We start from the raw sequence: 26,778 nt of genomic DNA on the forward strand, positions 1-26,778 counted from the left end.
AGAAGAGATGGAGTGATGTGGTACAGGAGGACGTGGAGCTGAGTGGACTTGCCGATGACTGGTACCAGCGGTGTCAAGATCGGCCTCAGTGGAGGAGGCTCGTGAAGGACGCTACTGGGCAATTGGAGGCAGTCGCCCTCCAACAACAACGGAGGGCGGAGGAGCGACGCTCACAACAACGAGCGGAGCGCCGGGTGGCTAAAGCACAGCAAGTTGGCACAGTAGGGGGCACAGGTAGTGCATCAGCCAGTCATCTCGGTCATCTCGGTCAGTCGACCCGTGGCACCTGGGTCTGCCCCGTGACCTCCTGCCAGCGGGCGTTCGACACTTCACGTGGCCTCAAGGTGCACTTGGCCTGGCACAAGCATCGTGGTGACGTCACCGCCACTTAGTGGCGAATGGCGGTTGTTGTTGTTGTGTGTGTGTGGGTGTGTGTGTCCTTGCTCGCACGTGGGGAGCGGTGGTGCAGCGGTCAGCACTGCACTGCGCAACGAACCCGGTCACACAAGTTCGATTCCCGCTCGCTACCTAGAACAGCGGCAATTATCTGAACCGGTCCTGGGCTTCCCCTAGGTCGACTCTGCCTCAAATGTCTACCTGGTGCGGTGTGTAAACATCGCCACTGCTGAGACAAAGGCGGTTGGGCGTGGTGCTGGCCACCCACCCCCTCGTGTGCCACAGTGCCAGCCTTCATAGGTGCTCGCTAACAGCACTTGCCCCAACACTATGTTAAGGTTATGCGGGGGTTATTTGTCTTTGTGTATTTACTGTACTGTAAGTGCGTGCACCTGTTCCTAATCACACGGCAAACACTCCACCTTGTGCCCCCGTGTCTCTGTCTCCCGGTGTCCCTCGCTAACGCCACTTGCCCCAACAGTCCGTCAAGACTGTACGGGTGACCTTTGTCCTGCGTGCGCGCGTGTCGTGGTCAGATCCGCGTGAATGCCGTAAACCCCACGGTGGTGATGACGGACATGGGCCGCGAGGCGTGGAGCCCCCCAGAGCGAGCGGGGCCCATGCTGGCGCGCATACCACTCGCTCGATTCGCCGGTAAGACGCTCACACACACACAAAGATCCCGCCGTATCGCCTGCAACAGACTGTTGGGGCAAGTGCTGTTAGCGAGCAGCACCTATGAAGACCGGCACTGCGGCACACGAGGGCGTGGGGTGGCCAGCACCACGCACGGCCGTATTTGTCTCCCTAGTTGATAAAGTTTACACACCCACACCAGGTACTCATTTGAGGCTCGGTCGACCTAGGGGAGGGCGCAGGACCGGTTCAGACAACCGTCACTGGTGTTGGCCTCGAGTGCAAATCGAACCCCGGCTGCAGGGTTCGTATCGCAGCGCGGGAACCACTACACCACCGCTCCCCACATGGTCATGTACACACAAGCAGGCAGGTGTATTGGTGATGGAGACCTGGCTGTAGTCGTCACCACCACCAAATTGACCAAGTGTCGTGCCCATGACCCCCTCTCCCTACGACCCCGTGCCACAGAGCTGGAGGACGTGGTGAACGCCATCGTGTTCCTGCTGAGCGAGCACAGCGCCATGGTGCACGGCGTCACGCTGCCCGTGGACGGGGGCTTCCTCGCCTGCTAGGCGCCAGTCACCACCACCACGTGTCACATCACCAACCCTGGTGCGTTCTCTCAGCTTAACACCAGGAGTGGCACCACCAGCAGCGTTCCCACCACCCTGAGAGCCCCCTTTCTCCAGAGGGTGCTTGGCCTACTCTTCCACATTGCTATTATTGTACAGCCGAAACGATCGCTTTCCATCGGCATGTCGGGTGAAACAGTTCCAGAAATCTCTGCCTTAGCAGCTGACACCGCTAACGCTGTTGCCAGCAATGACAACACACGCTTGCACACGCCGTCACCAACACTGTGTCGGCGCGGAAATCATGTCTCCCACTCGATTCCCCCACCACCACCTCTAAATAAAGCGACCGATCGTACGCACGCGTCAAGCGAGTCGTGGCGCCAGTGAAGGAGGCGGACAGCGCGAAGGTCACGAACATAAACCCTCTTTTTATTTTAATTATAATTACTGGAGTGTGGGCGGCCGGTCCGGGGTTACAAGTCCGGCACCAATCCGCGATCATTCCTCGCACGGCGCCACGACAGGGACACGCAGTCCATGAAGCAGTTGACATGGAGCACCCCTCCACACACAGCAGTGCACAGCACCTACACGCGAGCGTGTGTGTGTGTACGCGGCTAGACTTGTGCGTGTGTGCGGCTATACTTCTGTGTTTACATGGAGATGGGGGGGGGAGGTACATACACAGGTGTACATTTGTTTTGTGCGTGTGCAGGTAGGTGGGTGTGTCTGTCGGGAGTGGTGGTGCAATGATTAGCACGCACTGCGCTACGAATCCCATTAGGGACCAATAACCGTGGCAAATATTTGAACCGGTTCTGTGCTGCTCCTTAGTCTACTCAGCCGTGCCTGGGGGGAGTGGTGTTGGCCACACCACCGCCTCCGTGTGACGTGCTGGCCTTAAAAGGTGCTTCCCTTACAGCGCTTACCCCCCCCCCCCCCAACAGTTTGTTAAATGCTCAACAGGGGATCTTTGTGTCCAGATAGACACGCGCGCGACATCAAAAGTGCATCCATCCCGACACAAGCGCCGTGGTGACATCACTGCCACTTTGTGGCAAATGGGAGTCCCTGGGTGCTATCGTGTGCGTGCGGGGGCGTGTGTACGCTTGTGCGGACGAGCGCTCGCGAATCGCTCGAGGACATTGCACGGCAGATCCGGACGGCCACCTCCACCGAAGGCAGACAATTAAGAACATCCCACGGTGACGCTGCGGTCACCGTCTCTAAAACCGTGGCCCACGCGTGGCCCATACACAGCCCACGTGTGGCCCACGCGTGGCCCACACACACGAGCTTGCGCACGCACTGACACCACTGCCCACTACTACCATTGACCGGCAGCGTCTCGGATATTCACCATGAAGTTCCTCCTGAAGCACTCGCCAGTCTCCACATGAACAAACGTCGCCGATTAACTCCCTGCCATTCACAAGAACGTGCGTGTGTGTGTACATGTGTTGCACATGCCAGCGATCTCGGTTAACCCGTAACACCTGGCGGGGGGGGGGGGTCTGTCTCGTTACCTCCTGCCAGAGAGCCTTCGACATTCCACCCGGCCTCAAAGTGCACCGAGCCTGGCACAAGCGCTTTGCGGCTGTTGTATGTGTGCGTGCGTGCGTATAGCCGGGGGCCCAAATCGCCTCCCACCCCCTCCACAATTGACAGTGGCGCACCCCACAGCCCACAGAGGCAATTGTCAAGGCAGACCGCGCCATCGCATACACGGCGATAGTGCAGCCACAGGATGCACAAACAGAGGGGGGGAGGGGGCTGGGACGGAGACGGTGGAGGGGGGGGGCGACGGTGGTTGGCGGGGGTTTCTACTGCAGCTCCTTCATGCGGTTGAGGGCGCTGCCGGCGCGGAACCAGCTGATCTGGCCCTCGTTGAACGTGTGGTTGAGCTGGAACTTGTCCGTGGAGCCGTCCTTGTGCTTCACCAAGCACGACAGCGGCTGCAGGAGGCAACACGCGCACACATACAAGGACAAGGATCCCCCGTATAGCCTTAACAGACTGTAGGGGCAAGTGCTGTTAGCGAGCACCTATAAAGGCCGGAACGGTACACGAACGAGGGGGTGGGTGGCCAGCACCAAGCCCGACCGCCTTTGTCTCCCCAGTGGCGATGTTTACACACCGCACCAGGTACTCATTTAAGGCTGAGTCGACCTAGGGGAGGCCCAGGACCGGTTCAGATAATCGTCACTGGTGTTAGCCGTGAGTGGGAATCGCACACACGCACACATACACACCAATAACCACCATCCGCCACTAAGTGATGGTGACGTCACCACGGCGCCTGTGCCAGGCTGGGTGCACTTTGAGGCCACGTGAAGTGTCGAAGGCTTCACTGACAGGTCACGGGACAGACCCAGCAGGTGCCATGGGTTGACCGACTGAGAGGACTGGCAGATGTATCAGCTGTGCCCCCTTACTGTGCCACACACAAAGACAAAGATCCCCCATATAGCCTTAACAGACTGTTGGGGCAAGTGCTGTTAGAGAGCACCTATGAAGGCCGGAACGGTACACGAGGGGGTGGGTGGCCAGCACCACGCCCGGCCGCCTTTGTCTCTCTAGTGGTGATGTTTATAGACCACACCAGGTACTCATTTGAGGCCGAGTCGACCTAGGAGAGGTCCAGGACTGGTTAAAATAAATCGCCGTTTGTAGCGGAGCGCACTAACCGTTACGCTATCGCTCCCGAAATATACACACGCGCGCACACACAGGCGCGCGCACACACACACACACGCACGGGACCGGACACCGTACCTTGCCGGGAGCGAAGGAAGTGAGGCCGATGATGGAGATGCGGTCGTCGGGGCGGATCTTGTCGTAGTCGGCCGGATTGTCGAACGTGAGTGGCAGGACGCCCTGCTTCTTCAGGTTCGTCTCTGTGTGTGTATGTGTATGCGCGCGTGCGTGTGCGTGTGTATGTGCATGCGTGCGTACAGCGGTGGCAGAGAGGTCAGTGCAGTGCCCCACAAAGCTGACCACCCGAGTTCAATTCCCGCTCACGGTCGCTCACGAGCAGCATCAGTGTGGGTTCAAGCGCGACTTCTTTTGTTATGCCGATGATGGTCCCGTTTAGCTGGTTACCCGGCTATTTTACACGAGAGACACCATTGGTCGAAGTTCTGTGGTCGTGTGCAGCGCTGTGGTGCCATGTGCCCGTGCCATGAAGTACGCGAGCTCAGGATTTGCCGACGATAGTCCTGCGCGGTAGTGCACGACGCCGAGTGCCGTGCCGGGCATGACACTGCGCTGGTATGACGGCACGCTGTACCGTGGATGCGAGCGAAGGACTTGACGATGATGGCGCTCCCCCCGAGGTGGCGTGGCTCCAGTGCGGCGTGCTCGCGGCTCGAGCCCTCGCCGTAGTTCTCATCGCCGACCACGACCCACTTCACACCGCTCTTCTGCTCACACACACACACGCGCAGTTATAGACAAACACACACAGTTATAGACAAAAACACATGCACGCACAGTTATCGACACGAACACACACACACACAGTTTTAGGCGCGAACACACACACACACGTACAGTTAAACACAAACAAAACACACACGCACGCAGTTATAGACAAACACACAGATATAGGCACTAACACACAAACAAAACACAAAACTACGACCCACTGCACCCCGCTCACACACACACACAACACACGACAGACATTAGCGCGCACACACACCGACACACATCAACACTTGCACCTCATGGTGCGTGGGTGACGTGGTGTGCGCACGTGCGTGGGTGAAGTGGTGGGCGCATGTGCGTGGGTGGCGCAGGGGCACCTTGTATTCGCGTGCCGTGTCGGGCACGGCACCGGTGGATCCCGTCAGCTGGTTGGTGACAAGGTTGACTTTTCCGTTCTCCGTGTTGACGGCGCCGATGAGAAGGTTGTTGGAGATGTTGTCCAGGTGGCCCCGGTACTTGAGCCACGGCCCGGCCGCTGAGATGTGGTCGGTGGTGCACTTTCCCTTCACCTGCACAACCACAACCACCACCACAACTATCACCACCACAACCACCACCACAACCACCACCTGCCCTTCACCTGCACAACCACAACCACAGCAACCACCACCACTTCTATCACTTTCCCTTCACCTGCACAACCACAACCACCACCACCACCACTTACCCTTCACCTGCACAACCACCACCACAACCACCACTTCCCCTTCACCTGCAAAACCACCATCACAACCACCACCTCTACCACTTGCCTTACATCTGTGCAACCACAACAACCACAATCACCACCTCTACCACTTTTGCCCTAACATCTGTACAACCACAACAACCACAATCACCTCTACCACTTTTGCCCAAACACCAGCACAACAACCACAACCACCTCAACCATTCACCCTTCACCTGTACAACCAAAACCACACCACCACCACCTGTGTGTACGTGATCGTGTGTGCGTGTCTGGGGAGCGGCAGTACAACGGTCAGCGCAACTGCACTACGAACCCGGCGACCCACAATCAATTTACTCCGGCCTTCATTAGGTGCTGCTCGCTAACAGCACTTGCCCCAAAAGTCTTTCAAGGCTAAACTGGAGACCCTGTGTCTTTTCAATAGCGCGCTTGCACGTCAGCGTGTGCGCTTTGTCACCTTGATGAGCACCAGCATGTCGGCGAGGTCCTTGCCGTCCCACTTGTTGAACGGCTCCAGCAGCTGCAGCCGCTGGCTCTCGGGGGAGACGTCCACGCGCACTGTCTGGCCGTCCGGGGGGGGCTCCTGGTACGTGTCCATGCCGGGGTCGAAGCCCTGCTCGCCGACACGGAGACGGCGGACGGGGCGGGGTCACGTACGGGGAGAAGACTACCACGTGTGTGCGTGTGCGTGCGAGTGTGGGACTGTGTGTGGTGGCCAGCAGTTAGTGAGTGGTGCTGTCAACGCACCCCCTCATGTGCTGTGCCAGCCTTAATTAGGTGCTTGCTAAGATAACTTTCCCCAACAGTCTGTCAATCTAAACATGGGGTCTTTGTCCATGGCTGGGTCTTGTAGCCCACATGCCTAAACAGCTTTTGTTCGGCCGGATAGAGGGGGCTAAACGGGCGCGGCACGGGCTAGAGAAGAGATGGAGTGATGTGGTATAAGAGGATGTGGAACCGAGTGGACTTGCCGATGACCGGTACCAGCGGTGTCAAGATCGGCCTCTGTGGAAGAGGCTCGTGAAGGACGCTACTGTGGTGGCTAAATCACAGCAAGTTGGCACAGTAGGGGGCACAGGTAGTGCATCGGCCAGTCATCTCAGTCGACCCGTGGCGCCTGGGTTTGCCCCGTGACCTGCCAGCGGGCGTTCGACACTCCACGTGGCCTCAACGTGCACATAGCCTGGTGACGTCACCGCCACTTAGTGGCGAATGGCGGTTGTTGTTGTCGTGTCAGCCTTGTGTGCCGGTCACGTGGTTAGTGGGCTGTGCTGGTCGCGTGCCGTCACTGTGTTGGTGGTGTGCTTATAGAGTTCGGGCCGCGCGTGCCTTGGCAGGGAGCTCGTCCCCGGTGGGTGGGGTCAGCTTGAACTTCTTGCCGTCGGCCGCGGTCAGGAAGTCCGTCTCGGGGTTGAACTTGAGCGAGCCCGCGATGGTCAGCGCCGTCACAATCTGCGGGGGACAACGGCGAGGCGCTCGGAGACGCGACGGGACTCCGGGGACAACGGGGGGGGCGTGGGGACAGAGGGACATGGGAGCAGAGGTGGCAACCGGGTACCCGATACCCGTACCCCTACCCGATACCCGGCTACCCGTACCCGGCCGGGTACGGGTACCCGTTTGCGACCCTGGTGCGGCCGGGTACGGGTAGACCGTGAGTCACTGGAGAGTAACTGTTTGTCACTCATTTCCCAACGTCTTGTCTCTTCTCACAATTCAAGTTCCTAGAATCAACCCACCCGCGCCTGCAACATGGCTTCATCCCAGAGGTCACAATCGGGTACCCGATACCCTACCCGTACCCGGTTGGGTACGGGTAGGGTACGGCCGGGTACGGGTACCCGTTTGCGACCCTGGTGCGGCCGGGTACGGGTAAGGAATCAAAACCCGTTTGCGACCTCTGCATGGGAGCGACGGAGACGTGGGAACACGGCGGCGTGGCGACACGGTGGCGCAGGGTTAGACACACGGAGAGAGAATGTCACAGAGGCGTGTGGACACTGGAATATAGACACAGGCAGCAGAGTGCCACGGGGACAGGAAGCTGGGGGATATGCGAACATCGCAGCACAGAGATACGGGGACACAAACACAACGGAGCAAGGGAACACGGGGAGACGGGCATGGGGGTGGGGGGGCAGGGACAAGCACAGGGGGAGAGAGAGGGGGAGGGGAGGGGGGGGGCTGCACCTCGGGGGAGGTGACGAAGGCGTGCGTGGCTGGGTTGGCGTCGTTGCGTCCCGTGAAGTTGCGGTTATACGAGGTCACGATGGTGTTCTTCTCTCCCTTCTTCACGTCCTTCCTGCGCTTGCACGCAACACAGATCCACAGTATAACCTCGTTCAGCCTAGGGGAGGCCCAGGACTAATGCAGATCATCGTCACCAGTGTTGACTGCCAAGGGAATCGAACTCGGGTCGCTGTGTTCAGATCGCAGCGCGTTAACCATTACGCTACCACTCCCAATATACAACAGCCATTCGCCAATGAGCAGCGGTAACGTCACCACGGCGCTCGTGCCAGGCTGTGTGCACGTTAAGGCCACGTGAAGTATCGAACGGGACAAAGTCACGGGACAGACCCAGGTGCCGCACATTCAGGATGTGGCAAACACCAGGCGGAGTTTCACACACGGACAGAGACAGACAGAGAGAGACAGAGAGGGGGAGGGAGGGAGATCATGAGAGAAGGTGAGGTGCGTTCACACCTGTCCCACTGTCCGATGCACGGGCCGCAGGCGTTGGCGAGCACCACGCCCCCGATGTCACGCAGAACCTGGGCCTGTGTGGGGACACGCGCAGGAATAAACGGGAGCACGAGTGGTGTTCACCCATTCACTCGGTCGTTCACGCATTCGTTCACTCATTAATTCAGTTTTTAGTTCACTCGGCCGTTCAACCATTCACAGATTTATTCACTCCCACCCAAGTCAGGCAAAGCCTGGGCCCGTGTGGAGGCATGGACACTGGAGGTCAAGTGGAGCAGGGGTCGTGTTTACTCATTCACTCATTAGTCACTCACTCATACTCTTATATAAGCGCACAACTTTATCCATCTGCGATGAACGCTGCACTTTCCGTCGTTTTCATGCACGAACGACGGAGGCACAGGGACAGACGATCGATTACGTTGGAATCGATCTGCAGACGGCGGTCGTCTCACAATCCCAAACAGGTGAAATGCCGCATCGAACCGAACCCCCAGCAAGGCCATCTACTTAACGACGTCGTTTTCAATTAAGTCTTCTAGATGTAAAATGAAATAAGCTTTTAATGAAAAAATAAAAGTATTTAATTCGAATCATAGTACAATTCAAAGATGTTTCATTTCAAAACTTCAAAACGGAGCATCGGGTGCTTGCGTCAATGCGTCGTTTGTGTGAAAAAAAATTCGTGACTTTCCTGGCCAAAGGCTGTAAATGGTTGCGAGGCCCCCGAACAACCCCGAGTTCAGTATATTTACTCATCAACTTCATAGACAAGCAGGTTAAAGCCCCGTGAGAGACTCAAGCGAAAGTTGAACCATGCAAACGTTTCCTCAAGTAATGTTGCTGAAGCTGCATATGTCTGTGCAACTCACACAAATATTAGAAACAGCAGCTGACGTGCGTTTATCATTGCCATCGCAAAATGGCTATCATGGCAACCTGGTCCAAAATGGTTGAAATGTTTTACGCGTATGACGGCAAAGATATATTTTTTGTATATTAAAATAAAATTATTTTTCCTTTTTAAAAGTAGATAACTCACCTCACACAACGTTGCTTTGGCTCATTCTTACTTTTGCCCGAGTTGCTTTTCTAAAATAACAATCATGTCTTACTAAACAGGCCGAGCCTACGCCTTCCCCCTTGCCTAGTTCCCCTGCAAGGCTCAACGGGGCTGGGTCACCCAGGCGAGAAGCGAGGGCTAGGGTCAGGCCTACCTGCCCCTACTGTGTTAATGATTACATTGTGGGTCTGGACAACATTTAATTAATCAGTAATGAGTAACTGTGCTGCGCATAATAAACAGTGAAGCTGCAATGTTTAACATGGAATTTTGGGCAACATTTGCAGAATGCAACCAAGTTTAGCTAAATAAATGTTTGAAGAAAAGTAGTCCCTCGGTTAACGTTTTAAATTCATTCCACCAAAACTACTGTAAACCGTAATAACTGTTCATCGAGTTCACTCAAAAGATGAAAATTAAGTCAAAATCCCCGGAGTCTGCAAGAGAGCCGTTTCCACTGCCGAAACAGAAAACGTAAACGTAAACAAAGCCAGTCTAGGTATCAACGCTCATCAACGGGCATCGCCAATTAGCTGAGGGCATGGCTCGGCCCCACTTAACGAGCGCTCGGGATTGGCCGAAATTGGCGCCCATCGTGCATAACATAAACATGCCGTTAGTCAACATTTGAATGTTAGTAGAAACCATGGGGGGGTGCCCTATGGGAGGCGAAACGTTAACCGATGTCCTTGTTAACCGAGGGACTACACTGTAGTGAATGTCACCAATCTCCCTCGCAAGGGAGACTGGAGTTACACAAGGCAAGTGCAACGTGCACGGTCAAGTCACAGCTACCTACTGAACATGTGTGAACAAGAGCTTTCTAGCTCATCGGATTCCTCCAGTATTAATATTTTCATTCTGACCTCATTAGGGGTGAAAAAATGAAACTAATATTACTTTTCGAATTAAAGCTTTCGTGACTGCAGGGATTCATCTTCTTGGTTCTTTCGGTAAAGTCACATAGAAGGGAAATAATAAAATAATAAAAATAAAACATAATAAAATAATTCACGACGTTTCGGCAACAACGCAAGCAGCCGTCCCTCAGACGCTGTCTTCCCGACAGACCTGTTCTTCACCTGAGGACGGCTTCTTGCGTTGTGGCCGAAACGTCATGAGAATAATTTTAATATGTTTTATTATTTATTATTTCCCTTCTACGTGACTTTACCGAAAGAACCAAGAAGACTAATATTACTGTTAAACCAGAGAAAAAAAAAACCTTACATTGATAGGAAACATTAATTCCGTTTATAATTCGGCAGTATAAGGGTCAGACTTTGTCCAACGATTCTACCCGCTATGTGCATAATACGTGGTGCTGCCGTGTGCTATTGTGCGTCTCCTGCGTGGTTCCGTGTGCGCTGTCGCGTGTTCGGCCGTGCGTGTCCGATGTCTGTACCGATTGATGCCATGATACCGTGTGTGCCGTGTCTATTGTACGGTTGTGTGTACTGGCCGTACTACTGCATCGCTGTGTACTGCGCTGTGCTTTGCCATGTGTACTGCCGTGTCCAATGTAGACTTTGAGTTACACATCTTTTTCTGTAGCACGCGATGCATTCTACTCGCCTTTGGCGCTCTGTGCTGGTTGTACCATGTTGACGCACGACCTTGGCCATTCGGAATTTGACATTGTACAGTTGTTTTCGGATTCTTTTCATTTGTTTTGCTGTTGCTGTAACAAGGTTCCTATGGTGTAACCAGGTTCCCCCCCCCCATCAAACATTTGCACTTATGGCTCAATGGGTTTCAACTGTGCCAATGTAAAAGCAAAAGCCCCAAAGGTGGATGTCATTAGTACAGCAACGCCTTCCAGTCAGTGGTACTGGAAGGTTGTGTGTGTGTGTTTTATGTACTGCGATGCGTTTGGCCGTGGGTATGGCGTGGTGTAAAGTGTATGGGTGTGGTGTAGTGTGTAGGTCTAACTTGTATGGTGTGGTGGTGTAATGTGGTGTAGCGTACGCTTTGGTTCTTTCGTTAAAGCCACGTAAGTAGAAAAAGAAGAAAAATAAATCACGACGTTTCGATCGCAACACAAGCGGTCGTCCTCACGGTAGAAAAATAGTTCCACTGCTGGATTATTTTTTTTTCCGCCTGAGGACGACCGCTTGTGTTGCGATCAAAACGTCGCGATTTATTATTATTTTTTCTATCTACGTGACTTTACCGAAAGAACCAAAGAGTATGGATTCCTGCAGTCACGAAAGCTTCAAATCAAGAGTGGTGTAGCGTGTTTGGCGTGGTGTAATGTGGTTTAGTGTGTTCGGTGTAGTGTAATGTGGTGCAGCGTGTACGGTGCGGTGGAGCGTGTATGGTGCAGTGTGTATGGTGTGGTGAAACTTGTATGGTGTAATGCGGTGGAGCGTGTATGTTGCGCTCACGTAGCCGTCGCGCTCGATCGTGGCCCGGATTTGCTCCGAGCCCGGCGTGACGGTGAAGGCGGCACGCGCCTTGAGGCCGTGGCTCAGGGCCTGGCGCGCCACCGACGCCGCGCGGCCCATGTCCTCGTAGCTGCTGTTGGTGCAGCTGCCAATGAGACCTGTGCAGCAGCAGCAGCGACAATACAACAACCGCTAGCACCGTCACAACCACCACCGTTAACACGACTACCACACCAGCAGTATCGCCATCAGTGCCACCACAACAAGTACCATTCGCACCATCACCACGAACACCACTACCAGCACCACACACAACACACCACCACCAACCAACCGCGTGTGTCAGACGCGGTGCCTGGTGTTGTGTTCATATTCTTAGGTTTTTTCGGTAAAGTCACGTAGGTAAAAAAATCAAAATTTATAAAAGTAAAATAAAAATAAAATAAAAATCACGACGTTTCGGAGGCAACACAAGCTTCCGTCTTCAGGTGGAACCGTCACAGCACGCTTGCTGTAATCAAGTAAATGAGAGATTCCAAGGGATACTACCCCGTATATATACTGGTTTAGGGGAGGGGGATGGAACTGGCGTTGTGTTGCAGCGCAAGCGAGGTTGTGACGAGCGTCACGTTGCGGACGGCGTCGCATCGCGTTGCGCTTCCTGCCGCGCCGGCTGTGACGCCGTGGCTGGTGCAGGGGCAGGTGCTCACCCACTTTGATGTCGGTGGGCCAGCCGTTACGCTCCGCGGTGGCGCCGACGTCCGCCACGTCGTGAGCCAGGTCCGGTGTGAACGGCCCGTTAATCATGGGCTTCAGCTGCATCGGCACACCACACAAAAAACAAATTTGACCTAAGGTCTACACTCATTTACCAGCTTCATATTCTGTATTGCCGTACATATACTGGAGGAAGGGCCTTTGCTGTTGATGCCCCCAGGGTCTGGAATGCTGTTACCAATCAACTGCAACTTGAATCACTACCTGTGAGATCTTCACTCAAAACTGCTCTAGAGGAGTTGTACACCCCTAGCTGCCAGTGCTATTCAGTGGCCTAAAATAAAATGTTTCGCTCCGGATGATCGCTACAAAGTATGACCTGTGTTTTGATTTAGTGTGCTGATCTTAAAGGTGCATTGAAAAATTATAATACTCCGATTGATGCTCCTAATATTGTGGAGTGGCTCATGCAGCCAGCTATGGCTGTAGGGTTTTGGTAGTACATGTTTATGCCATTTATTGTGAAAATTCCATCAGTTCCTATGATTGCTTTTTCATTGCTTTCATGGCTTTATTTTGGTGATTTCGAAACGTTATTGGTTTAGCCATGTTTGTTTGTTGTAGTACAGCGTTAGACTGATGGCCTTAATCTAAGTTGTCTTATGGTTGTTGTTGTTGTTTGACTTGCATCCCACTGGGATTTTTGCACACAGCGTTGGTGTACGGTGTTTTTTTCTTCAATATTTTGCTGTCTTTTCTTGGATTTTCTGTTTGCACTTAGTCACATTCACTTTAAGATGTTTTTTGTTCATGTTTTTGTTTTTTGTTTGTTGCGGTTGCACCCGATTCAAGAGCCGAATGGTTCACAGAGCTAATACCTAATAAATGAACTTGAACAACCACATTACACACTCAAGAGTGCGTCGGACCCTGCATTGGTGGCCGACTGCGATGTGGCCTACTCTGCGGCGTCTGACTGTGTGGTGCGGTAGAACCCTGTGTTGTGGCCGAATATACGGCTGCGTGGCAGTCTCTGGGGCGTGGCCGGCACCCTTCGGTGCATCAGCCTCTGCGGCGTGGCCGGGGCCTGTGGAGTGCGCGAAACCCCGCGCTGTGGCCGACCTCGTTGAGGTTGATCTCGACGAGCTGGTCGTAGTGGCAGTCCGCGTCAGGCACCAGGTACTCCTTGTTCTTCTCCGCCAACTCGGCGATCCCTGCACCGTCCCCGCAGCCAAGGTCACAGGTCAGAGCCAACTTGTGGGCATGCCCCCCCCCCCCCCCCCCGACTCCCCGCCACCGAGGGTGGGGGATGGGGGGTCGTGAGGGGTCATGTGGTGAGGGAGGCGAGGGAAGTGAAGGCGGTGGGGGCTGGATGGTGAGCGTGGTGGTGAGCGTGGTGGTGAGCGTGGTGGTGAGCGTGGTGGTGAGCGTGGTGGTGAGCGTGGTGGTGAGCGTGGTGGTGAGCGTGGTGGTGAGCGTGGTGGTGAGCGTGGTGGTGAGCGTGGTGGTGAGCGTGGTGGTGAGCGTGGTGGTGAGCGTGGTGGTGAGCGTGGTGGTGAGCGTGGTGGTGAGCGTGGTGGTGAGCGTGGTGGTGAGCGTGGTGGGGAGCGTGGTGGGGAGCGTGGTGGGGAGCGTGGTGGGGAGCGTGGTGGGGAGCGTGGTGGGGAGGTTGATGGCGAGTGTGGCGCTGGTGAGCATAGTGGTGGCGAGTGGTGGCGAGCGTGGTGGTGGTGAGTGTGGTGGTGAGCGTGGTGGTGAGTGTTGTGGTGGTGAGCGTGGTGGTGGCGATATCGATGGTGAGCTTTGTGCTGGCGAGTGTGCTGGCAGGCGTGGTGGTGGTGGCGAGCGTGGTGGTGGTGAGCGTGATGGTGGTGGTGGCGGTGAGCGTGGTGGTGGTGGCGAGCGTGGTGGTGGTGGTGGCAAGCGTGGTGGTGGTGGTGGCAAGCGTGGTGGTCGTGGTGGTCGTGGTGGCGAGCGTGGTGGTGATCGTGGTGGCGATATTCATGGTGAGCTTTGTGGTGGCGAGCGTGGTGGCGAGCGGTACCCTCGCGCCCCGTCTTCACAAGGTAGTCCCGCATGCGGTGGTTGTATGGGAAGATGGAGGTGGTGGCTCCAATCTCCGCTCCCATGTTGCAGATGGTGGCCATGCCTGCAAGGCACGCACGCGCATTCCCGGTCAGACCCGTAGTGCGTTGCACGTGGCGCGGTGCGGTACGGTGCGGTTTGTGCAGTGCGGTAATCCGCACCGGTGCAGGAGATGGAGTCGACGCCGGGCCCGTGGTACTCCACAATGGCGCCCGTGCCGCCCTTCACCGTGAGGATCCCGGCCACCTTCAGGATCACGTCCTTGGGCGACGACCAGCCGGACAGCTCGCCGGTCAGCTTTACCCCAATCACCTGCACCACAACCACCACCACCGCCGCCGCGATCATCACCATAACCAGAGTCACCACGACCAGCCAGAGAGAGCTTGCCGGTCAGCTTCACTCCAATTAAATACACCACAACCACCACCAAAAATCAATAACACAACCGCCACCTCTTCCCATACGCGTGGTGGATCCGCTGTTTGGGCATTGCCTGTGCGCTCAGCTCGCGGCGATACTAAAACTACATTGACAACGATGATGTCCGTATATATATTGAACTTCTTTTACACCATACGTGTCCAATCGTGCTAATCGAACGTGCGGTGATGACGATGATGACGATGGTGGAGGAAGCCGGGCTGAGTGGGGTTGCTGCGTCGCGTGACAGCGAAGAATGGCGACGACTTGGCGAGGGGGCCGTCACATCCAGCAGCGGATTAACCCCGGCTCACCTTGGGGCACTTGAGCTCCCAGGGGATGTTGGCCATGACGTCCACGGCATCGGCGCCGCCCACGCCGATGCAGACGCCGCCCAGGCCGCCGCCGTTGGGCGTGTGCGAGTCCGTGCCGATGAGTAGCACGCCCGGGTACGCGTAGTTCTCCAGGATGATCTGAGTGGCACAACACAATCGTCACGACCCAGCCGGCTACCGTCACGACCCAGCCGGCTACCGTCACGACCCAGCCGGCTACCGCCACGACCCAGCCGGCTACCGCCACGACCCAGCCGGCTACCGCCACGACCCAGCCGGCTACCGCCACGACCCAGCCGGCTACCGTCACGACCCACACGGAGACCCTCACAATCCACACGGAGACCCTCACAATCCACACGGAGACCCTCACAATCCACACTGCTCCCTAGATTTGAAGCTTTCGTGACTGCAAGGATTCATATTCTTAGGTTTTGTCAGTAAAGTCACGTAGGTAAAACATTTTAAATTAATAAAAGTAAAATAAAAATAAAATCACGACGTTTCGGAGGCAACACAAGCTTCCGTCTTCAGGTGGAACCGTCACAGCACGACTGCTGTATCAAGTGGGAGAAATTCCAAGAAAACAGTCCTTGTAAATATACTGGTTGAGGGTGGGAGGAGCCATTGTGAGGTTCGGTGCGGCTGAAGCACGCTGCAAGGAATGAGCCTTTGTTGTGTAGACTGGTTGAAATGGGAGGTTCCAAGAGTTGTTAAGGTGCGGCTGATGTAAAGGTGCGGTTGCTGTAAATGGGACTGAGCCTTTGTTATGTAGAGGTGGTGCGCGGCTGAAACCTCTTAGGAATGAGCCTTTGTTGTGCAGACTGATTGAAATGGGAGGTTCCCATCACAACCCACTCTGCTCCCGTCACAATCCTCGGGTGCCGTGCCGGCCTTCATAGGTGTTCGCGTACTTTGCCCAACAGTCCGTTAAAGGTTATACAGGGAACCTTTGTCTTTGTCCATGTCTATACGTATGTGTGTGTGTGTGCATGTAGGCGTTAGTGTTCATACATGTGTGACTTCTCGTGAGATCACATTCCCACCTGGTGGATGATTCCGGAGCCGGGTTTCCAGAATCCGACTCCATATTTCTTGGCAGCTGTGGCCAGGAAGTTGTAAACCTCCTTGTTGATGTCCTAGAGCACGCAAGCACACACATGCACACAATCAGCCACAACCCACAAGCACTCCCCGAGCAAGTAGCCTCATGCAGATAGCCGGGCAGTAGCGGCGATGCACGCGGCTTGTAATCAAGTGCCGTGGCTTGCACTTTTTTTCTTCATATTTTCTGGGTTTACAGCAGGGGAGAGAGTGAGCTGGCTGCCGCCCCTATTGAGTGGGGACCAGGAGCGGTTGTGCGTGTACGTTTATACGGAGAGGTTGAGGGAAATTAACTTAAAAAAGACAGCCAAGGGAGCGGGGGGAAGGGAGTTAGGGGGGGACTGATGAAAGAGAAAGGGAGGAGCACTTAGAAAGAGATAACTTACACGTCACGCTTTAGTGAACTTATCAACGGAAGTCGATGACCCCTAAGACTCCTGTCCATCCCTGTGGTGGGAAGGGAGTCACTTCTTGCTCCCATCACATATTAGATTTCTTAACGAACTCTACAGAGCACCCCCCTACCACCCCCAACCCACTCCCGACCCCCACCTTGGCTCTCTGCAGGTCCTCGTTCCCGCCAAGCTGCGCCTCGATGAGGTGGTCGCAGTGGATGGTGGAGGGCACGGCGACGCGCGCCAGCCCGCTGCTGATGAACTGCAGCATGGCCATCTGCGCCGTGGCGTCCTGCATCGCCACGCGGTCGGGGCGCAGCCGCAGGTAGGAGCGGCCACGCTCCAGCTCCTGCGAGCGCGCGTCCTCTAGGTGGCCGTACACCACCTTCTCCGACAGCGTCAGCGGCTGCTTTAGCCTGGGGACGCGACGGGCGGAGAGAGACAGGCGGTCAAAGAGTCTCTCCCAGAGGTCGCAATCGGGTAGCCGATACCCGTACCCTACCCGATACCCGGCTACCCGTACCCGGCCGCGACCCTGGTGCGGCCGGGTACGGGTAGGCCGTGAGTCACTGGTGAGTAACCGTTTGTCACTCATTTCCCAACGTCTTGTCTCTTCTCACAATTCAAGTTCCTAGAATCAACCCACCCACGCCTGCAACATGGCTTTATCCCAGAGGTCGCAATCGGGTACTCGTACCCGTACCCTACCCGATACTCGGCCGGGTACGGGTAGCCGGGTATCGGGTAGGGTGCGGCCGGGTATGGGTACGGGTAAGGAATCAAAACCCGTTTGCGACCTCTGGTCTCTCCCTCCTTCCAACGCCTCCTTTCAACGTGATTTTTTTTTATTCCAGGGACTCCTCTACTTACGAACAAGTCTGTTCTTAAGTCGATTTGTTCGGAAGTCCCACTTTAAACCTGTCGATTCCAAACATGTTGTGCAGCATGTACACGAAACACGGGAATGGCTTGTCGAGTTGTATAATCTCCTGTAGATGCCACTGGTTCTTCATGTTCTGCAGATGTAGATGGCACCACCGCCATCTATTGCGCGGCAGTTGAACTTACCACTCTGGATCTGATCAGGGAAGTGGACATATGCACAGGTTTGGTAGCATCTCTAAAAGTTCCTAAATCGAATGTTCAAAAGTACAGAAGTCCCTGTATTAACTATTGCTATTTAACTATTTTTATTTTATCAGGTAAGGCCCACTGGAGCTGCAGACCTGGCCATGGACAAATGAGATCTCAACGAAGTGGTTTATCACGTGAAAATATATTGCAGCCAAATACTCTGAAATATTCTCATTATTTCGATTTAAAGCTTTCGTGACTGCAGGGATTCATCTTCTTGGTTCTTTCGGTAAAGTCACGTAGAAGGGAAATAATAAAAATAAACCATGATAAAATAATTCTCACTACGTTTCGGCCACAACGCAAGCAGCCGTCCTCAGGTGAAGAACAGGTCTGTCGAGGAGACAGAGTCTGAATTCTTCACTTGAGGACGGCTGCTTGCGTTGTGGCTGAAACGTCGTGAGAATTGTATTTTATTATGTTTAATTTTTATTATTTTATTATTTCCCTTCTACGTGACTTTACCGAAAGAACCAAAAAGGAGCATTTTGGATGTTTTTGTTACAATGTTTTTTTACATTTTTACTCTGGGTTCTCTATCCGGGCTGAACTCTTTAGCTTCCGAGTTGCGACAGGATCGGGCAGATTGCGGGTGTGACTTGGTCACGGGCATAATTCATTAGCCTCGGGATATGGTTTGCAGATAAATTATTTAAATAAAAAAATAATGGATTCTTACAATAGGCGTGGTGTTAACATAGCACCCCAATCACCAACCTGCACCACTACACACACCTCTCACCACACCTATCGCACCTGTTACTACACACACCTGTATCACCATGCACCTCTCACACGACTTCCCCATCTCTCAAGCATCCCCATCACTCCACACACCAATCACACACCGTCACTCCACCCACCTGTCACCACACAATGTCACACCAGTCAGACAATGTCACACACACACACACACCTCTCACTCCACGTGAATTAAATTCAAAGTTGTATTTGTTACACGGAAAATCCCGTTTCGCCAGTTACCCAGCTAGTTTTCAAGGGATATTCGTGGTGCATCAACACAGAACATGGTACAACATCCAACTGATTCTGTGCGGAGGAACAGGCAACAGCGGAACAGGCAACAGCGGAACAGAACGCGTAGGAGGCGCAGGCAAAAATAATGCATCAAAAGAACAGGGAACGAGGCTATTGGGAATTTGCACATTTCGGATCGTATGCCCGCTAGATATTTAGCGGATTTCTTTAAAAGGATTTCTGGGATGACAGCCCAGTGGTCTCTTCGGATGTCGAGGGGGGTGACATAGAGGTCGCAATGACGGGTTCTGCAAGGGGGAGTCAAGGACAAAACAGAGGGCCTCATGGTTTCGGAGGCTAGGCGGTAGATGATGTCGCAATATAGTCAAAGATAGGGGGGGCATGGTGGCTGAGGACTTATCAAGATGGAGCTGAGGGTGGGATAGTGTTTATTGTAGAGGAATACAATTTTTTGTATCTTATTGGCCATACGAGCGATGTGGGACCTTGAATGACAGTTTTGAGTCCGAGATAATACGTAGATAATTTAAGTTATCGACCTCATCAATGAGATGCGAGTTCTGAGACACAATGTGCACAATGGGACAACACGTGTCACACACACCTGTAACAATGCACACGCACACACACACGCCTGTAACATCACGCGCGCACACGCACGCCTGTCACACCACGCACACACACACACCTGCCACAACACACACACACCTGTAACATCGCGCGCGCGCACACACACACACCATGCACGCACACACACACATGCCTGTCAAACCACGCACACACACGCCTGTTATACCACGCACACACCTGTCACACCTGTCACACCACACACACGCCTGTCACACCACCACACACCACGCACACACACACACACGCCTGTCACACCACACACTCGCCAATCAGGCCACACACACGCCAGTCAGGCCACACACATGCCTGTCACACCACACACGTGCCCACCCCCCCCCACAGTGACACGGCACTCACCTGTCGCGCACCACGTCGATGTTGTTGCGCAGCGGCGTGTAGTCGATGTGTTGCTGCGGCTCGAAGCGGCTCATGGGGACCCCGGAGGCGCAGAGCGCAGCCCTGGAGTGGAACCCGCGGCCGCATCGCGACGCCTGACAAGACAGCGAGTTGGAGCGAGTGAGAGAGACGGAGTGAGTTAGAATGACAGAGTGAGTTAGAGAGACGGAGCGAGTTAGAATGACAGAGCGAGTTGGAGAGACGGAGTGAGTTAGAACGGAGTGAGTTAGAGAGACGGAGTGAGTTAGAATGACAGAGCGAGGGGCAAGCAGAGGTCACGGCACAGCTGAGGGCAGCAGAAGCCGACACAGCGCCCCCTATTCTCAAACCTCGCTCTCTCCCCCAACAGCCCTCGCCTTTGCTCGTTCGCTGCCCCCACAAGCTGCCCGCGATTGCCCCTTGCACCAGGGCAGGGGGGTCAAGCCAGGCCACGTCCTCTACGCCACGGTTCCCAGGCTGTGTGGGCCCGCATGGCCGTGTGTGGAGGAAGTGGTTGTTGGTTATCTCAGTCAATTCTAGATTTGAAGCTTTCGTGACTGCAAGGATGCATACTCTTAGGTTTTTTCCGGTAAAGTCACGTAGGTAAAAATACAAAGAAATAATAGAAATATTATTAATAATTTCTATGATTTTTATTATTTATTTTTATTTTTACCTACGTGAATTTATCTCTATCTACCACCAGCCAAACTGCAGGTCACATCATTATTTTATTTTATATTTCATTATGTTATATTTGTATTAGTTTATTATTTCCCTTCTACGTGACTTTACCGAAAGAACCAAGAAGAGGTCACATCATCTCACTCCCCCCACCTCTTCCATCGCCACCTTAGATTAGCGCGGCTGGATACGCACGGTGCAAAATAAGTTTAAAATACACCTCCTCCACTTCGGAATGCCCTCCTCCTCCCGTCATCATTGATCAATAACAGGCGTTTTGGTGTTAGATCGCGTAAATATATAAATGTGCCGTTAAACCCACCACCACCCGACACAGCCAATTAGTAAGGGCTGTCACGTAAACAGAAGGTGGCCAATTCGTCACTAGTACAGCACTAACCGGTGTGTCGGAGAGCAAAGCCACGACATTTAGGATTGTAAATTGTAGTAACGAATTGGCACGATTTGTATACGTGACAAACCTTACTAACTGGTCGTGAGCGGGTTAAACGACACTTTCATATATTTACGCTATCCCAACCCCCCCCCCCCCCCCCAAAAAAAAACCCCTGTATTACGAATATCGGTCGCGAAAGCCTTACTTGTCAAATCATAATAATCATCCTCATCATAATCATCATCTTCACCATCATCACCATGGCGATGTGGGGGGGGGGGGGACCAGGCCGCTCTGCGTTGCCATGACGCTCGCGCGGCCTCGCTAATTACATCGAAAGCGAATCGCCCCCTCGAGCCCCGGGGGGGTGAGGGGGGACACCAGCGGGCAGGCAAACCAGGCAAGGCCAGGCTCCTTCGTTGCCTCCGGGGGCCCGCGTCCTCTCCGCTAGGGGCGACGCAGCGGCCGCCGCTAACCTTGAGTCACCTTGCCCGGTGAGGCGAAGCTCACATCGACCGCCCCTCGAGCCGAGACTAAGAGCCCCGTGACACAACGCCCGACGCCACGACACGAGAAGCAGCACACGGGCCGCTCGGTGACGGGAGGGTGGCCGGGGTGGTGGTGAAGCCGCGGGGTCGATGGGGCTAGCGAGGGCAGTCAAGGGCAGTAGAAGCAGACACCCCCTCCCACCCCGGATCGCGTCCTCTCGGCAGCGGCCGCAAGACCCGCTCGCCTCGCGTGGGGTTTGTTAGGGGAGAGGGAGACGAAGATGATGGAGGAGAGACGATGGAGGAGAGGCGCGAGGAGAGAGAGACGCGGGGAGTTTCACTCACCGCGACGCCCGCCGCCTTCACCATGTGACTCGCCATTTTGTTCCCTGACAAAGATGTCGCGGGGGCAGTGACGTCGCCCCCGCTTATATATGGCCGCAGGAACGTCACGTGACCCGCCCCCCACTCCCCCCCATTCCCTCTCCCCCCACCCCATCACCCCCCACCCCCTCCCCATCCTTACCTCTCCCCTACCCCCTTCTCTCCCCCCACCCCCCTGTCCCCCCACCCCCCCTCTACCCCCACCCTCCCCATCCTTCCCCCCTCTCCCCCACCCCCCTTTCCCCCCACCCCCCATCACCCCCCTGTCCCCCCTCCTCTCCCCCCACCCCCCATCACCCCCAACTCCCCCTCTCCCCCACCCCCTCCTCTCCCCTCACCCCCCTGTCCCCCACCCCCTCCTCTACCCCCACCCTCCCCCTCTACCCCCACCCTCCCCATCCTTCCTCCCTCTCCCCCCACCCCCATCTTCCCCCCACCCCCCATCACTCCCCCTCTCCCCCACCCCCTTCTTTCCCCCCACCCCCCTGTCCCCCCACCCCCTCCTCTACCCCCACCCTCCCCATCCTTCCCCCCTCTCCCCCCAACCTCCATTCCCCTCACCCCCATCACCCCCAACTCCCCCTCTCCCCCACCCCCTCCTCTCCCCTCACCCCCCTCTCCCCTCACCCCGCTGTCCCCCCACCCCCTCCTCTCCCCCCACCCCCTCCTCTCCCCCCCACCCCCCATCACCCCCCAACTCCCCCCACCCCCCCCACCCCCTCCTCTCCCCCCACCCCCTCCTCTACCCCCACCCTCCTCATCCTTCCCTCCTCTCCCCCCACCCCCTCCTTCCCCCCACCCCCCTCTCCCCCCACCCCCCTCCTCTCCCCCCACCCCCCTCTCCCCCACCCCGCATGAAATGTCAATCATTGACGAAGCCGGCGCTGTGTATCGATTATTCGATTCATTCAAATATTTCTGGGGGAAATCGATTCTAACGCACGTGATGGGGCCAAGCACGCGCCGCAATCGTAGACTAGCGGGAATCGCGAATCGCGTGCGGGAATCACGAATCGCGTGCACTCCGGGGATGTGGGAAACAACCGCCAAAATCGATTCACGAATCGTGAGTACGCGAGTGGAATCGTTGGAATCGAGAAAGGTGGTTAAGCGCAAGGTTAAACATCCCCGTTGAATGTGGGGGGGGGGGGGGGAGTGATGACGAAGAGTCAAGCGTGGCAGCACCGTTCTCCCCCTAGGTAGGCTCAGCCTTAACCGAGTTGACATCAAAATCGCGGCGAAGACGACCCGTTCAGGACATCACCGCCCCCTCTTCCCCACCAACTCTCTACCCAAACCGCAATGAACACAAGTGGCCCCTAGCAACACGCACCCGTTGCTACGCGTTCATCCAGCAGTGGAGTGAGCACGGCTACTGACCGACGATGCCGGACACGGGTCTTGGCAAAAACGCTCCCACGCCCTCATCATCATCATCATCTCCATCAACACTCCTCCGAAACACTCGCTTTATCGCCCAGGAAATAGGAGTGATGATGGGCCGAGCCAACGAAAAATTCGACCTCGCGACCTTAGGGATCGTCCATAAATGACGTCACGCACCTGGGGGGTGGGGGGGGGGTCAGACATTTGTGACGATGTGTGACGAGGGGGGGGGTGAGAAATGTGACGTCACATCAAAATGCACAACTTTAAATAAATTTAGAATTGTTATAACAACACTAATTGTTATAACAACACTCCTTCAACATCAGAGTGCAGCGCCACATTAAATTCGCACTACAATGACCCAAAGAATATTAATTCCTACAGTCACGAAAAGTTTGAGTCAATTGTATTATTATACAAAATGTATCATTTTGGATTTTTTTCGATTTAAATCTTTCGTGACTGCAGGGATTCATCTTCTTGGTTCTTTCGGTAAAGTCACGTAGAAGGGAAATAATATAATAATAAAAATAAAACAAAATAATTCTCACGACGTTTCGGCCACAACGCAAGCAGCCGTCCTCAGGTGAAGAACAGGTCTGTCGGAAAAACAGCGTCTGAGAATTATTTTATTGTTTTATTTTTATTATTTTATTATTTCCCTTCTACGTGACTTTACCGAAAGAACCAAGAAGATGAATCCCTGCAGTCACGAAAGAAGCTTTAAATCGAAATTCAATTGTATTATTATACAAAATGTATCATTTCACCCAACACCACTATGTTCATCGGTGTACCACGAAAGTAGGCTATGCACGGCTTGTCCACTAGGGGGCGGTGAAACGCTACCCCACAAAGTAGCTGCAGATGAGAAATAATACTAATAGGGGTTTTCCCCTTTTTTCTGGCCACAAAACTGACACCTTTTGCAAGGAATCATGTTTACATTAACCACAATACTTGCAGTCAAATGCAAACAAAAACAATACTCTGACATTTCGATTTAAAGCTTTCGTGACTGCAGGGATTCATCTTCTTGGTTTTTTCGGTAAAGTCAAGGCGCCCTTCCCCCCCCCCCCCTTCCAACCCAGCTTAAATATACGCTCCAAGCATAGTGCTGTTTCATTCAGACACTGTCTCCCCGACAGACCAGGTCTTCACCTGATGACGGCTGCTTGCGTTGTGGCCGAAACGTCGTGAGAATGATTTTATTATGTTTTATTTTATTATTTTTATTGTTTCCATTTTACGTGACTTTACCGAAAGAACCAAGAAGATGAATACTCTGACAATTTATCCATTGTCTTTGAAACTGATTGGTCCACACCAGAGACAGCTTTCTTTAGAGCCTAGTCTCATATGGTGTTCGACCAGATGACGCCAAAAGGCACACAGTTCAAAGACAACGCGCTACCATTTGCATTTGACTGCAAGTATTGTGGTTAATGTAAGCATGATTCCTTGCAAAAGGTGTCAGTTTTGTTGCCAGAAAAAAGAGGAAAAAACCCTATTAGTATATTTTGGTACTGGCAAAGGAGGTCCCATGATGAGAAATTATTTTGACGACTTGCAGCACAGCACACGGCAGATGCCTTCGCAGTACGACTCACGGACCTCCTCTTGATACCGAGATCCAGGACGGTCACGCCTATGGACCCACTTCTCGGTGGCTGTCCCAACAGTCTGGAACGCAATCCCACTGCACATTCGTAGCACCACCTCAATCGCCTCCTTCAAGAGACACTTAAAGACTCACCTCGACAAGCCACGTGCTTTCGAGGGACTCTAAGATTGACTCCGCGCCTCTGAGTTGCGGTCGTTAGGTTCGCGAATTTGCGCGCGTTATAAATTGCATTCAAATTAAAAAAAACTTTTCTCTTCTTGGTTCTTTCGGTAAAGTCACGTAGAAGGGAAATAATAAAATTATAAACATAAAAAATAATAAAATAATTCTCACGACGTTTCGGCCACAACGCAAGCAGCCGTCCGTTTCGGCGTTGTGGCCGAAACGTCGTGAGAATTATTTTATTGTGTTTTATTTTTATTATTTTATTATTTCCCTTCTACGCGACTTTACCGAAAGAACCAAGAAGATGAATCCCTGCAGTCACGAACGCTTTAAATCGAAATTTACGGTGTTCTCGTTCAGAAAAACCGCGTCGTGCTATTGGCACAACGGTCTTCATCCCTAAACAATACGAAACAAAACAACAAAGCACTCAAACGCTGTCCCCACATGACCCTCAAGTTCACACACAACCCCTTTCATCCTTTAGAATGGAACATTTAGCAGTGACTCCCCAGGATGTGTTGCTAATCCGTCGTTTTCTGCACCTGCTGTCATCGCTATGGCTGTTTCATCCTAGAGCGTGTGGGCCGTGTGAGCTGCTATATTTATCTTCTTGGTTCTTTCGGTAAAGTCACGTAGAAGGGAAGTAATAAAATAATAAAAATAAAACATAATAAAATAATTCTCACGACGTTTCGGCCACAACGCAAGCAGCCGTCCTCATGTGAGGACGTTTCGGCCACAACGCAAGCAGCCGTCCTCAGGTGAAGAACAGGTCTGTCGATAAGACAGTCTGAATGACACATCCTAGGCTTGGAGCGTCTATTTAAGCTGGGAGGGAGGAGGAAGAAGAGCGCCTTGACAAAATAATTAGCATATCAAGAGGAATTTTAGCATATTTATGGGAAATGCATATACGCGACTAGTACTACTTGTGAAACACCGTAATTAATCAAAGGTCATTCACAACAGCCCCACATCGTGGCAAATGTCACGAGCCGTCACTGAAGCCACCCCCCCCCCCTCTCGTCACACGGCGTCACAAAAAATCAGACCCCCCCCCCTCAAATATGACGTCACAAAGCTCTGCCCCCCCCCCTAAAAATAAAACATGCTTAAAATCGCTTTAAACTATTGGCATTGTAGTGCGTATTTAATGTGGCGCTGCACTCTGATGCTGTAGAAGAAAACAGTTATTAAAAAGTATATTTAATTAAGTAGAACGTGTCGTCTATATTTATTGAAAGTTGCGCATTTTGATGTGACGTCACATTTCTGAACCCCCCCCCCCCCCTCGTCACACATCGTCACAAATGTCTGACCCCCGCCCCACCCTAGGTGCATAATTAGGCCCCTGATAACCTTAACCTGGTTACACCCCACACCATCGATGTCCTACAACGCAGTGGACACGTGTCGAACCGATCCAAGCACATGGCAACGTCGCTCCACCAAATCGCCCATCGATTTGCCGCGGGGACGAAAACATTTCGCCGAGCCGTAG

At 53.7% G+C, this 26,778-nt stretch overlaps 2 protein-coding genes across 2 annotated transcripts in view; one reads left to right on the top strand and one right to left on the bottom strand.

The window, feature by feature from the left end:
* Positions 1–2,459, top strand: part of DCXR (dicarbonyl and L-xylulose reductase) — a 17,514-nt gene extending 15,055 nt beyond the window's left edge. Inside the window, exons 8-9 of the mRNA XM_061577164.1 lie at positions 933–1,050; positions 1,504–2,459. Of these exons, the coding sequence (XP_061433148.1) occupies positions 933–1,050; positions 1,504–1,607 (222 nt within the window). The 3' untranslated portion in view covers positions 1,608–2,459. The remainder of the gene's footprint in view (positions 1–932; positions 1,051–1,503) is intronic.
* ACO2 (aconitase 2) lies at positions 2,019–22,190 on the bottom strand. The gene is made up of 18 exons (XM_061577084.1): positions 22,058–22,190; positions 20,126–20,259; positions 17,163–17,421; positions 16,553–16,645; positions 15,486–15,644; positions 14,910–15,060; positions 14,708–14,812; positions 13,786–13,877; positions 12,657–12,762; positions 11,947–12,104; positions 8,497–8,570; positions 7,981–8,092; positions 7,120–7,242; positions 6,248–6,403; positions 5,417–5,608; positions 4,900–5,032; positions 4,386–4,507; positions 2,019–3,565 (listed from the first exon to the last, which is right to left on the bottom strand). The coding sequence occupies exons 1-18, from the start codon at positions 22,091–22,093 to the stop codon at positions 3,434–3,436; spliced, it is 2,337 nt and encodes a 778-aa protein (XP_061433068.1). The 5' UTR covers positions 22,094–22,190; the 3' UTR covers positions 2,019–3,433.
* Between the last annotated feature and the right edge of the window lie 4,588 nt (positions 22,191–26,778).

Source organism: Lethenteron reissneri, chromosome 63 (assembly GCF_015708825.2).
Source record: "Lethenteron reissneri isolate LAM-NWPU_2019-01 chromosome 63, ASM1570882v1, whole genome shotgun sequence".
NCBI classification, from domain to species: domain Eukaryota; kingdom Metazoa; phylum Chordata; class Hyperoartia; order Petromyzontiformes; family Petromyzontidae; genus Lethenteron; species Lethenteron reissneri.